The 13,923-nt window shown below is 52.2% G+C and overlaps 1 protein-coding gene across 1 annotated transcript in view; it reads left to right on the top strand.

The window, feature by feature from the left end:
- The first annotated feature begins 7,084 nt into the window (after positions 1–7,084).
- Positions 7,085–13,923, top strand: part of SLC7A5 (solute carrier family 7 member 5) — a 37,816-nt gene continuing 30,977 nt past the window's right edge. The window contains exon 1 of the mRNA XM_056862387.1: positions 7,085–7,640. Within this exon, the coding sequence (XP_056718365.1) occupies positions 7,085–7,640 (556 nt within the window). The remainder of the gene's footprint in view (positions 7,641–13,923) is intronic.

Genomic DNA, 13,923 nt, shown 5'->3' with positions numbered 1-13,923 from the left:
TAGTAATTCCCAAGGACAGGGTTTGGACTATTCAGTTGTGTGAGAACACACTCTGATAGGTGTCCTTAGTGCTATCATGTGTACAGCATATAAACAGAAGCTTGATTTTCAAGCTAATAAAATACTCCCCCCCCCCCTCTGTAGATGGGAGTTCATATCATTTTCAAAGGAAAATCCGGCAAAGTGTTTGTGCCTACAGATAACAGTATTCCATTAAAGTTATCCTGGGTCCAAATTAATCAACAGCTTTCGGCGTCAAGGACTCCTCATTTCATTTCCCCAAATACCACAAAATAGTATTGGGGCACCTTCTGTAACAGTTTCTGTGGAAAATATTAAAGCAGAAACCAACCTTACATAACAGGCGCTTCTTTTGTTTTTAAATGTCTAATAAAATGCATTTAAATGAGAGTAAACAGGGAACCATTTTCAGCCACGATCACTTGGTGAAAAAGCTTTTGTTTACATATCTGTAATTATATCGAGCTTTACAAATGGCAATATGAGCTCCTTTGCTGTGACCAGTTATTTTCCCCTTTCTGATGCGGGCTGGTTATTTTCTTGTGCTGAATGTAACTCGAGTGTGGCAGAAATTAGAGTGTAGCTGATACCATCCTAGATACCTTCAAACTAATTTATTTTGAGAAAGAATAAGGGTTAAGAGCTCGGTTGGGAACTTTAGGTGTTGTTCTTGAGAGATGTACACATGGTTACATTTACACGACTGTTAGGAAACAGGATCAACTTGTACACATAAAAAGGAAACTTTCTCATTCCTTTTTAAGTCAAGCAGGGTTTATTTCCCTGGTAATTCAGTAGGCCTGTGTATTCGTAGTGTATACATCCATCTGCTTTACTTTCCTGCTCTTAACTTTGCTACATGTATTGTCTTCAAATCAGTAACAGAGTGGTGTACTGATTTTTTTTGTGTGGGATTTACGTCTCGGATTAGAGACTGGGCAAAATAAGTTTCAGCTGTTACACTTTTTTTAAAAAAAATCATTTATGTTGCTGCATCTGTTAAACACAATAAATATTTATGAATTCTTTACATGCTGTTGCCCAAATCAATTTCAGTTTTAGTCTCTTGTTTAAAACCCCTGTGACGAGATAACCACTGTACTGAAGAGCATTGTGCTTGGGCCAGTGGAACAATGGGCCACTGTGGTGGGAGCCAGGCTCGCTGCAGATCATGTAAGGGTTCATTATGCCCTTGGATGGCAACGGAACATGCACTTCAAAAGCACACTGGTGTGTTTTGAATGCCCAGTGTATTTGCCTCTTCATTTGGGCGGCGGCTACGAAAAATACTAAAGCTAACTGTCTGCTTCACGTCTTCTTTAATTCCTCAAATTGGTGGTTCTTGAAGCGTGAGCGGCCTCCAAAGGGAATGCAGGGCAGCCCCCAAGTTGGCCTGGCCCTCTGACTCCCCTCCCCAATGGAATGTCACGGATGGACCAGGAGGTGGGCATCTTTACGTGTTGGCTCAACACAATGTTGCAGGACCTGGGCCCAAGAGGTGCGTGTATTCTTTCTGTAAAAAATACCAGCTGTCTCAGGATATGAGAGTGGACCAGCACCGACCCCAGAAAGAGATTTGGGCAGCCCTTCTCTGCAAAAATTTCAGCTTCTTTCAGAACAACGAATTGGTTACGAAAGACGTGACCAACATAAAAAGATTTTTGCAAAGTTGGTAAATTTATTCCGTTATTTATACTCTGCCTTTCTCTCCAGTGGGGACCCAAAGAGGCCTACATTGTTCTTTTCTGTTTCTATTTTATTAATTTATGTTCACAGCAGCCCTAGGAGGTAGGTTAGGCAGAGAGAGTGTGACTAGCCTGAGGCCACCCAGTGAACTTCCATATCAGAGTGGGGATTTGAACGTGGGTCTCCTAGATCTGACGCTCTTACCACTACACCAGTGTGTGTCCCACTTGAGTAATCAGACATAATGCAGGTGGAGAGGATTCTCCCCTCCACCTGCTTTATGAGGGCAGGGGCCATGGCTCAGTGGTAGAGCATCTGCTTTGCATGCAGCAAGTCCCAGGTTCAATCCCTGGCATCTCCACTTAAAAGGACCAGGTAGTAGGTGATATGAAAGACCTTTCTCTGCCTGAGACCCTGGAGAACAGCTGCTTGTGATATGTGGAAGAAATCCAACGGGAGTGAAACCCAAATTTAAAGCCTATTCAGCCATGAAACATCTACTTTATGAACAACAGAATGAGTCGATCAATCATTTATTTACAGTCATAGACCAGCAGAATAAATTGTACATCAGAACGAATCTAGCACAGCAACAAGAAGAGTTGGCTTTTATATGCCGACTTTCTCTACCACTGGCTTACAATCACCTTCCCTTCCCCTCTCCTCAACAGAGATCCTGTGAGGTAGGTGGGGCTTTGGAACGGATGAGAGTGCTATTCCATGTAAATCTGTTGGCTGCAGAATTGTGTCGTAAAGGAAATATTTAACTTTATTAGCCGCTGAAGGAGATACCGCCCAAGGAGCTGTCCAGAAAATGAGCTCTCCTGTGTAACAAAGAACTTGCCTTTGAGATCAAGACAATTGTCCCCATTGCTGTGTTCAGAAGTAGGCTGCGTATTGTCTCTTGGCCTCAGGTCGAGCTTACTTTTGGTTCCGGTATAATTGAGCCTGGAGAAAGGGAGTCCCTTTGATGTGACAAAGTCTGAGTGTTAGCACATGGGAACCTGATTTTATAATCAAATCCTCTTCAAAGGGTTTGTGGACAAATACGAAGGCCTGAGCAGGGATAACAGGGACGAGTGGTGGTCAGAGCTAATATTCCCACTTCTTGCATGATCACATCAAAGATGAGGAGTGCAGAATAATCCCTTTGCCCACCACACCCACCCCTCTTGGCAAAGCAGAGAAGGACATTCTGAACAGGTTGGCAATGAGCATAGCCTTATTTTGACAACGTGGCCTCATGGATAGCATGCTGGACCAGAGTTCAAATCCCTGCCAAGTATGGTTGCCAACCTCCAGGTACTAGCTGGAGATCTCCTGCTATTACAATTGATCTCCAGCCGATAGAGATCAGTTCCCCTGGAGAAAATGGCCGCTTTGGCAATTGGACTCTATGGCATTGAAGTCCCTCCCCTCTCTAAACCCCACCCTCCTCAGGCTCCGCCTCAAAAACCTCCTACCGGTGGTAAAGAGGGACCTGGCAACCCTACTGCCAAGGGATGGGCACAAAGAAGTACCTGAGTTCTCTCAGAAGCAAGGTGGGAATCAGCAGCCTTCACTACAAGGGAAATTAGACAAGGGAATGTTTATAGCTATTTTATTTGAGGGCGCCGGGTTAGGGCCCTCCAGGCATTGGGCTGTTCATGTAGGCTTGCCCGGTGGGAGGGGGGCTAAGTCAGGGATGTGACCTGGCCCTGGATGCACAGCGTGTATTTATTTGGAACATTTCATGCCCCACCAGGAAGGCCTGAAAGATGCGGCTTTTCCCCGCAGATCAAAAGCAGGTAAGAAAGGAGGGCTATAAATGAAGCAAATAAATAAAAAGGTCTGGGCAGGAGGACAATCGCCAGCGTTCCCAAACAATCCACTGGGGCTGAATTCTGACGGCTAAAAGCAGGATGGGCTGCCTGCTTCCTCCCATGCCAGGGGATTGTTGCTTCAACTGGTGCAGAGTTCTAGGCCAGGGACTTTCAGCCTATTTGGATGCAGACACACACACACACCCCGCATGTATCACACTACAGTTATAGCTTAATAGCATGGGCAAAAGGCCCCGAAATACAAGTTGTTTAGTGATTAGGGTTGCCAGGTCCCTCTTTACCACCGTCGCCTACACATGAAGCCTGTTGGGTGACCTTGGGCCAGTCACAGTTCTCTCTGAACTCTCTCAGCCCCGCCTATCTCACAAGGTGTCTGTTGTAGGGAGGAGAAGGGAAGGCGATTGTAAGCCACTTTGAGACTTCTAAAAGTTAAAGTAGGGCATAAAACCAACTCTTCTTTTTCTTTACTGCCACAGGACAAGGAGAATAGTGTGAAACGTGTGGGTCCCCAACATGGGAATTCCTGGCCACTGCAGTCTTCACTGGCGCTGCACAGGAAACAGCTTTCGTTCCTCAGCAACTGGTAAGTAAACACAGTAAAGGCTCACTAAAAATTGCTTATGCTGAACTGTTTCCCCCCTGTTCTCCTGCTTTGATCTCGATGCACTGTGCAAGAATATTTTAGGGGTTTTTTTTCTGTTAAGGGCTTGCTCACACAAAACATTTTTCTTCTGCCTGTAAGCAGGGCTCATGATGCTCCCCCGTTATGCTTTCACAAGGGTAAGGTGATGTGTGAACCGGGATGTTGCATAACCAGAGCATAGCAATTGCCAGAGCTGCAGCAGCTGGAATATGTACCACTGGAATGACTGCTGTGGGTTTCATCCAGGATTAGCCGGCTCACACGTGACGTTTGTCTAGGGTGCCAACCAAAGGCCAGGTCATCTTCTAGGTGTAGAGCAAAACTTTGTTTGCACACCTTAAATGGGCATGTTGGTCAGTTGTTCTCAAAACCTTGAGATCTGTGCCAGAGCCGCTAGAGGGCATAATCTGATCAGGCAAAAACTCACACACACAAAAATTTGAACTCTGGCTGATGCTGACATGGGAATGAAATAAGCTGCCCAAAGGATGGGACTTGCTTCATCCCTGCTGAACATGTTCCTAGTGTCCACGAATCTACCCCTCTGGGGATTTAAGGAGGCAAAGACAATACAGAAATACCTTTAATATTGGAGGGGGGGCATTCTATGGCAGTTTTTCATACGATTCAGTGTATGTATTTGGGGACGGTCCGGTCAATGCAGCGGCACCGCACATCCATGTGACAGCTCAGAAGAGACGGCAAAGCCCTTTCCAAGAGCTTAGGAGCCACACTTTGAACACGAAGAAGGAGCATCATCATATTATTATTCATAAAGAAGATCCATACAGTGATTAAACAAAAAAGCATACAAAAAATGAAATAAACAGTCACCATGCAATTAAAAGGCCAGTGTGGTGGAGTGGTTAAGAGTGGTGGTTTGAAGCAGTGGGTTCTGATCTAGAGAACCAGGTTTGATCCCCCACTCCTCCACATAAGCGTGGAGGATTTGTTTCCCCGCTCCTACACACGAAGCCAGCTGGGTGACCTTGGGCAAGTTACAGCTCTGTTAGAGCTCTCTCAGCCCCACCTACAGGTGCCTTTTCATTGCACACCAGCTGTTTATTTCATTTTTTTGTATGGTATTTCCAACCATGTAACCCCCTTTGTATGTTAGCATTAAACAAAGAAGCAGGCATTGATGTAGGGTTCCAGTTTACCAAAGATACCAAACCAGTTAGGTGTGCCCCCAACTTCCGAGGAACAGGGAGCATTTGGGTGTATTAAAGAATCAGCCATGCAATTTCACAAATGCTTGTACTGTTATGGTTTGTTCTTCATAGGCGAGAGCAGGTTTCACACATGGCTTTAAGTCACAGAAGCCATGATTTTCAAGCCTGCATTGTGTTCCCCCCACACCATGTAAGAGACTTGCATCCTGGGAGTGTTACCCAGGAGTAACCAAGAAACATGCTTCTGTATACTGCTCCAGTACCAAAAGAAGTGGCTCTGCTTTTTGCTAGTTGTGGAAGTGTGTTCCTCCAGCTGCAAGTGAGCACAAGCATCATTATAGGCTTCATGTATGAGCATCCTTATAGGGCAGGGAGCACCTTGCAGGTAGAAAGGCAGCTGCTAAACAAAGCTTTACTGAGGCCTCCTCTACACATGAAGCCACATGAGGTGGCAGATAGAACACTTTGGTCTGCAAGGGGGGGCAGCACTTTATAATGCCCCCCTGATGTTTAAACCCCCTCCTTCTACAATTTTTAAAAAAATGTACATCAGGAAGAGAGGATCCAGCTCAGCATCTCCCTTCTAATTCCTGTGTGAAGGGAGGGCTGGGGCATTAGAAAGGTGGTCCCCCCCCCACCATATACACATCAAGAGAAGGGGTGGCAAGAAGGACTGTGCCCATCCAAAGGCTCCCCCATTTTAAAAAACTCCATGCACACCCAGCAACGAAAAGGGGTTTCTCCCTGCTGTAGGGTTGCCAACCTCCAGGGGGGGCCTGGCGATCTCCTGGAATTGCAGCTGATCTCCAGACGACAAAGATCACGTCCCCTGGAAAAAACGGCCACTTTGGTGGTGGTGGTATTTATTTATTTATTTTTATTTAGACAAAGATCACGTCCCCTGGAAAAAACGGCCACTTTGGTGGTGGTGGTGGTATTTATTTATTTAGACAAAGATCACGTCCCCCGGAAAAAACGGCCACTTCGGTGGGGGGCGGGGGTTATTTACTGTATTATTTATTTATTTATTCCATTTATAACCCGCCCTCCCCGGCCAAGACCAGGCTCAGGGCGGGGAACACCACACATTTAACATTACCAGCAAAAGTAACGATAGGGCAAACGGGGGTTCGTGGTCACAGGAACGCTGCTGTCACCGTAACCATTCTAAAACCAAACCAAAGAAACCCCAATTAAAAAGCAGGGTCCCCCTCCAGCCCCTGCCCTCCCCAGGCTCCCTCCCGGAGTTGGCAACCGTCGCTGCCCAGAGCGCCCGGCTCTCCCCGCCCCTTCCCCCGTTCCGCGCCGCGCGGCTGCCCTTCTCCGGCCCCAGCGGCTCGGGCAGGCTGGCCTGGAGAGGCGCGCCACGGAGCGCGGAGCCCGTCCCCGGCGAAGGGGGACGCGCCGCGTGGCCGGCCGGCTGGTCAGCGCGCACGTGCTCGGGCGGGGCCGCGCGTCTCGGCCCGGCCCCCTCCCCTCCCCTCCCCTCCTTTCCCCCCTCCCCTGCTCGCCCCTCCCCGCGATAAAGGGCTGCGCGCAGCAGGCGCCGGTTGGCGAGGCGCGCGAGGCTGCGGGGAGCGGGGGTTGCTGCGTCTTTGCGCACCGCTTCTCGCGCGCCCGGCTCGGCTCCTCTCCTCTCGCTCTCCCCGGCCGGCCGGACGGCCAGGCGGGCCGGGGCTCTGCGGGCGGGCGGGCGGGCAGGCGGGCGGTGGGCTGTGGCCGTGCCCCCTCGGCCTGCCATGTCGGACGGCGGCGAGGGGGTGAAGAAGCGCGGCTCGCCGGGGCCGGAGGAGGAGAAGATGCTGGCGGCGGCTTTGGCGGCGGGGGGCGCGCAGGAGAACGGCTTGGCGGCGGGGGCGCCTGGGGAGGGGTCTGCCGCGGGCGGGGTGGCGCTGAAGCGCACCATCACGCTGAGCAACGGCGTGGCCATCATCGTGGGCACCATCATCGGCTCGGGCATCTTCGTGACGCCCACGGGGGTGCTGCGCGAGGCGGGCTCGCCGGGGCTGGCGCTGGTGGTGTGGGCGGCGTGCGGCGCCTTCTCCATCGCGGGCGCGCTCTGCTACGCCGAGCTGGGCACCACGCTGGCCAAGTCCGGCGGCGACTACGCCTACATGCTGGAGGTCTACGGGCCGCTGCCCGCCTTCCTCAAGCTCTGGGTCGAGCTGCTCATCATCCGGCCCTCCTCGCAGTACATCGTCGCCTACGTCTTCGCCACCTACCTGCTCAAGCCCCTCTTCCCCGCCTGCCCCGTGCCCGAGGACGCCGCCAAGCTCATCGCCTGCCTCTGCGTCCGTGAGTAGCGCCCCCACCCCCCCCCACCGCCAGAGCCTCTCTGGCCACGTGCGGAGGGACCTCCCTTGGTGGCCAGGGCCAGCCCGATCGCAGGGGAGCCCCTCCGTGTCCTGGCCCCCAAGCCTCTCTGGCCATGTGCAGAGGGACCTCCCTTGGTGGTCCGGCCAGCCCGATCGCAGAGGAGCCCCCTCCGTGTCCTGGCCCCCCCAAGCCTCTCTGGCCACACGCAGAGGGCCCTCCCTTGGTGGCCAGGGCCAGCCCGATCGCAGGGGAGCCCCTCCGTGTCCTGGCCCCCAAGCCTCTCTGGCCATGTGCAGAGGGACCTCCCTTGGTGGTCCGGCCAGCCCGATCGCAGAGGAGCCCCCTCCGTGTCCTGGCCCCCCCAAGCCTCTCTGGCCACACGCAGAGGGCCCTCCCTTGGTGGCCAGGGCCAGCCCGATCGCAGGGGAGCCCCTCCGTGTCCTGGCCCCCAAGCCTCTCTGGCCATGTGCAGAGGGACCTCCCTTGGTGGTCCGGCCAGCCCGATCGCAGAGGAGCCCCCTCCGTGTCCTGGCCCCCCCAAGCCTCTCTGGCCACACGCAGAGGGCCCTCCCTTGGTGGCCAGGGCCAGCCCGATCGCAGGGGAGCCCCTCCGTGTCCTGGCCCCCAAGCCTCTCTGGCCATGTGCAGAGGGACCTCCCTTGGTGGTCCGGCCAGCCCGATCGCAGAGGAGCCCCCTCCGTGTCCTGGACCCCCCAAGCCTCTCTGGCCACACGCAGAGGGCCCTCCCTTGGTGGCCAGGGCCAGCCCGATCGCAGGGGAGCCCCTCCGTGTCCTGGCCCCCAAGCCTCTCTGGCCATGTGCAGAGGGACCTCCCTTGGTGGTCCGGACAGCCCGATCTCAGACGAGCCCCCTCCCTGTCCTACCCCCCAGCGCCTCTGGCCACGTGCAGAGGGCCCTCCCTTGGTGGCCCGGGCCAGCCCGATCTCAGACGAGCCCCCTGCGTGTCCTGGCCCCCGAGCGCCTCTGGCCATGTGCAGAGGGCCCTCCCTTGGTGGTCCGGGCCAGCCCGATCGCAGAGGAGCCCCCTCCGTGTCCTGGCCCCCCAGCCTTTCTGGCCACGTGCAGAGGGCCCTCCCTTGGTGGTCCCGGCCAGCCCGATCGCAGGGTAGCCCCCTCCGTGTCCTGGCCCCAAAGCCTCTCTGGCCACACGCAGAGGGCCCTCCCTTGGCCTTGCTCTGACTTGGATGGCCCAGTCTCAGAAGCTAAGCAGGGTCGGCCCTGGTCGGTACGTGGATGAGAGACCACCAAGGAAGTCTAGCGTTTCCACACCGAAGAAGACAGCGGCCGTCCACCTCTGAACGCCTCTTGCCTCGAAAACCCGTTGAGGGGTCGCTGTAAGTGTATCATGACTTGACAGCACTTTCCACCACCACTCGGGGTTGAGAAGAATGAATGAATGCATGGTTTGGGTCCAGGTGCACACGATGCTCTCCCGTCAGATGGGGAGGCCAGCAGGGGGTGTCTTTGGGCCGGTGCGGGAGGTCATTGAAAGAGAGGGTGTCTCTTCCGAAAGCTGCCATCTGGCCTAGACCAAGAGAAGCTGCCACCTCTTCTGGCCATGGCGACAGAGCAGGTACGATGATGAGAAGTGTGCCAGGAAGGGTGTGTGTGGCGCTCCAGAGCGGGGCGTGACGACAACGGAGGCACAGTCAGCAGGCCACGTGTGTGTGTGTGTGTAGTAGATCTTGCATGTTGCAAAGGCTTTGTTTGATCCGTGGAAAGAGGATCACCAGAGGGCAGAGGATGTACCTGAAGCCTGACCTAGCTATTTCGAGGCTTTTTTGGAAGCCAAGAGAGAAACCGCGGGGCATTTCTTTGGAAGGAGCACCCTCAAGGTACACCTCTGAAGTTCTGCCTTCCTTCATGCCAGCCGTTCTTCCTCAGAGCCCACGCCTCTGCCCCACGTGGCCACTGGAAAGAAATGCCTCTGCTTGTCTGGACAGGGCTACAGTGTTGGGGAAGGGTCTTCCTGGGAGTCACGTGGCTGGCTCTGTGGATCGGGTCTCTTTCCCCTGCTATCCAGTTTGCATGTGGCCATGGTAAGACTCGAATAACGCCTTAAAGATTAATGAACGTGTTTGCTTGTCCTTTGGCTGTCTGACACATGTTTGTGTTGCAGGGAGTTTGAAGCCCAATGGTAAAAACAGCAAACCTTTGTTTTTTTTTGGGGGGGGGGGGGTATCACAGCGGTCAGAAGACCTGGTTGCCCTGGACAAAGCATGTAAGGTTACATTCTGGTCAAGCAGCCCTACCTGAGGTCTGTCAGTCTTTCCATCAGCTGAACGGAGTCTCTTCTTCCTTAGCTGACCTCTCCGCAGCCAAGATGAAATCGATTCACAAATCCAAAGTTCCTGGAGCTGAGCATTTGTACTTCACAAGCTTTGAAGGGGCTCATTTGCACTGTTTGTGCGTGCTAAAGTCCAGTAATGTGGACTGGATTGGACCGGCTCTGGCCAGAAGGCCCACATTGTCTCCTTCTTGTCCATTGTTTGTCCGAGAGTCACTCCTAAAGAAGAGCTCTTTGGCTGGCCCCTCTCTCGTGCTTTTAAGAACATAAGAAAGGTCCTGCTGGATCAGAACAAGGCCCATCCAGTCCAGCAGTCCGTTCACATGGTGGCCAACCAGGTGCATCTAGGAAGCCCACAAACAAGACAACTGCAGCAGTGTTATCCTGCCTGCATTCCATGGCACCTAATAGGCATGCTCCTCTTATCCTGGAGAGAATAAATTCAGGAGATGATAAGGTATGGCAGGTGGGACCAGACTTGAGGTGCAGAAGGCTAGGTGCTCTTTCATCTCATAGTCTAGAATTTTAGCAAGGCTTTAAAAAAAAAATTCTGTCCAGCACGTGGACGATTGTCACTGGATGCAGTTCATCTTCCTTTGAGATAATTCCTGGTACTTAACTGCGCTCGGGGCAAACAGTAAGTGTGCTGAATATGTCTTCTGGCGCTGCTTGTCTAGGTGAAGTTTTACTGTGTCTGCCCCACCTTCACTTTCTCTACTTGGGGGCTGCTCGTTGTTCAGTTTCTAGACTCTTTCTGCAGTCCAGCTGGTCTAACGTAGTCTGGGTCAAGGGACTGTCCTCCCATGCTGGAAGCAAGCAGTTGGGTGTGTGTGTGTGGGGGGGGGTAAATTCAGGAGATGATGAGGGAGGTTGGACCAGACTTGAGGTGCAGAAGAACACACACGAACACACGAAGCTGCTTTCTACTGAATTGGACCGTTGGTCCATCAAAGTCAGTATTGTCTACTCAGACTGGCAGCGGCTCTCCAGGGTCTCAGGCATAGGTCTTTCACATCACCTACTTGCCTGGTCCCTTTAACTGGAGATGCTGGGGACTGAACCTGGGACCTTCTGCTAGCCAAGCAGATGCTCTACCACTGAGCTACGGCCCAACAAAAGGCGAGGTGCTCTTTCATGGCCTAGTCTAGAATTTTAGCAAGGCTTTATTTTTGCTTTAGGAGAGAAAATCTGCTTATTTCAGGGAGTCGGAAAGAAGAGAAATGAGCTGGTAGTTTAAAACTGGGCAAAAGCTCTTCCATCACTTTAGAGTTATCGCAGCATTTGGGTTTGTGCTCCCTTTTAGAGGAAAATGGACAGGGATTCCATAGGTCATGGTACTAATGGAGTTACAGTACATCTGTAACTGAAGATGTTTGCTCTGTGCCTTGTGGGGGAGAACATGTGGACACCCATTTGGGCACCGAGATCAAGAATGTGGTCCACTTCTCTCGTGCTGTAGGTCCCTTGTGGTTGCTGTTTGCAAATTCCACGGAAGGTCTGTCCACTGATCTCCGGCTGTGGCTGCCCACCTAACCCAGGCCTTGCAGGGGCATTTCTGGTGGAGGGCTGTGCGTGTGAATGAGCTTCCTCGTTTTGGTATTTGGGGAGAGTCGACCGGCTGAGAAACCGGCTTGTCTGGAAACGGCAGATGCCGTTTTGGCTTGTGAAATATCTGGAGTGTGCGCTGCTCGGCAGCCGCCTGGAACTTCTCGGACAGCTGCAATAAATACGGTCGTGCAGCGCGGTCTAATCACTGAAGTATCTCAGCCTCTTTGCTCAGGCAAACACTTGATGCTTGTCAATTGAAATGCTTTCCGGAGTTGAAGTTTTGGGTTTGTGCAAAAGAAAGCAAAGTGCAAGGTTTGATGTTTTTGTAGTGGGGGGAGAAGTGGGGCCATTAAAGTAATTGGCAGTGGGAGGGAGGCTTGAAAAACTTTTCTTTGGGGGGGGGGTGAAGCAAAAAGGAAAATAGCTGTGTCCCATCCCACGTGAAGAATGACTGCGAACGTGATTTTTACTGTGGAAAGTAATGTGATTCTTTCCGATATCTCCCCTGAAATTGGAAGACAGGTGGCATAATATCTTGTGACTATCGTTTTTATTGATGGGCCAGTCACTTGCGCATGTGTGATCTCTCTCTTCCTCTCCCTCTCTCCAAAGCCTACCTTGCAGGATTTTTGAGGATAAAATGGAAGGAGGAGAACATTGTTTAAAATACGTAGAGTCTGCTTTCCTGTGCTGCTGCTGGAAGCCGTTATGCCTTCTTGCATGCCCTGGAAGAAGAGGAGGGGAGGGGCCATGGCTCAGTGGTAGAGCATCTGCTTGGCATGCAGAAGGTCCCAGGTTCAATCCCTAGCATCTCCGGTTAAAGGGACCAGGCAAGTAGGTGATGTGAAAGACCTCTGCCTGAGACCCTGGAGAGCTGCCGCCAGTCTGAGTAGGCAGTATTGACTTTGATGGACCGAGGGTCTGATTCAGTATAAGGCAGCTTCATGTGTTCAAGAGCAGGGTTGTTGTTTTTAAAAAAGCAAGCTACTGGGCAAAGGGGGTTGTTTTGGCCAGGCCAGCCTCCCCCAGATTTCCTCCTTAGTTCATTGCATGTACTTCTAGAGCATGAACACTTGGAGAAGGATGCGAGAGCTCCCCAGGAGTTTTTTTTTTTGGGTTGGAATCGCCCAGCAGGTTTCAGGAATTGATGCAAGGGGTAAGTTTCATGTCCCACCCAGGCCAGCAGGGCTATCTGTAGCACAGAAGGAGCATCCTGCTGAAACGACCCCTTTGAGGTATGCTCTCTCCCAGTGGCCGACCCTGAGAGTGTTGCCAAAACTCCTTGCCCATCCGTGTGATTAGAAGTAGATTCCTGGGGGCACCATCCGGACTAGAACAACCCCCCCCCCGCTGCAAATGCCATGAGAAAAATGCAAGCTTCCTTATGGGGGAGGGATGGGGTCGCATCACTTTGGTGTACGGCACATTTAACTTTCCTCTGGTGGCTGACTATGAAGAAGAAAAGTTGGTTTTTATATGCCGACTTACTCTACCACTTAAGGGAGACTCAAACCGGCTTACAATCCCCTTCCATTTCCCTCCCCACAACAGATACCCTGTGAGGTAGGTGGGGCTGAGAGAGCTCTAAGAGTACTGTAAATAGCCCAAGGTCACCCAGCTGGCTTCGTGTGGAGGAGTGGGGAAATCAACCCGGTTCACCAGATTAGTGTCCACCACTCATGTGGAGGAGTGGGGAATGCAACCCGGTTCTCCAGATCAGAGTCCACTGATCTTAACCACTACACCATGCTGGCTCTCCTTCCTCCTCCCCCCTTTTTAAAAGCAGTTTGAGTTAAGTCCTCGGGTACACGTTTCATTAGCTTAGGAAGATTATTGTGCACGGCTCCACATCTACTAACTTTCTTCTTGGTCTCCTGCCTAATTGGTGCCTTTTGATGTGTTTTCCTGCCCCACCACCCTGCCTCCCCCCATACACGCTTGACAGAGCCAAGGTGTTAACAATGAAATCTCTCAGCCAGCTGCGAACAAGTTAGTTCTTTAAGGGATTATCCCCAAACCTACCATTATTCCTTCCTGCACCGGCTGGCACCGCCAGATAAAAGCCTTCAGGGGCTTTTGAAAGAGGTGGAACGAGGGCATGCATGTGTGAACACTCTGCTCCTCAGTATATTGACTTGGAAGTAGGTCCCTTTGATGCAGGCAGGACATGCTACCATGCAAGCATGCATGCTGTGATTGTGTAGGCGAAGGGAAGCAAGACAATGCAATTCCTGCCGGGTTCACGTTTGCTTGCCCAAAAAAATCCATCCCGTCCAAAGGCCGATGAATCTGTCCCAGAATGTGCTGGGTCGTTCTTGTTCATTTCACCAGGGTTTGCACAGGGTTAATTTCTTGCTAGATCGGGCCCACAGATCGGGCTGTCGTTCCCCACCCTGCTGCTCTTAA

This window comes from Euleptes europaea, chromosome 17 (assembly GCF_029931775.1).
Source record: "Euleptes europaea isolate rEulEur1 chromosome 17, rEulEur1.hap1, whole genome shotgun sequence".
NCBI classification, from domain to species: domain Eukaryota; kingdom Metazoa; phylum Chordata; class Lepidosauria; order Squamata; family Sphaerodactylidae; genus Euleptes; species Euleptes europaea.
Note: the sequence above shows the minus strand (reverse complement) of the source record. Positions and strands in the feature narration are given on the sequence as shown.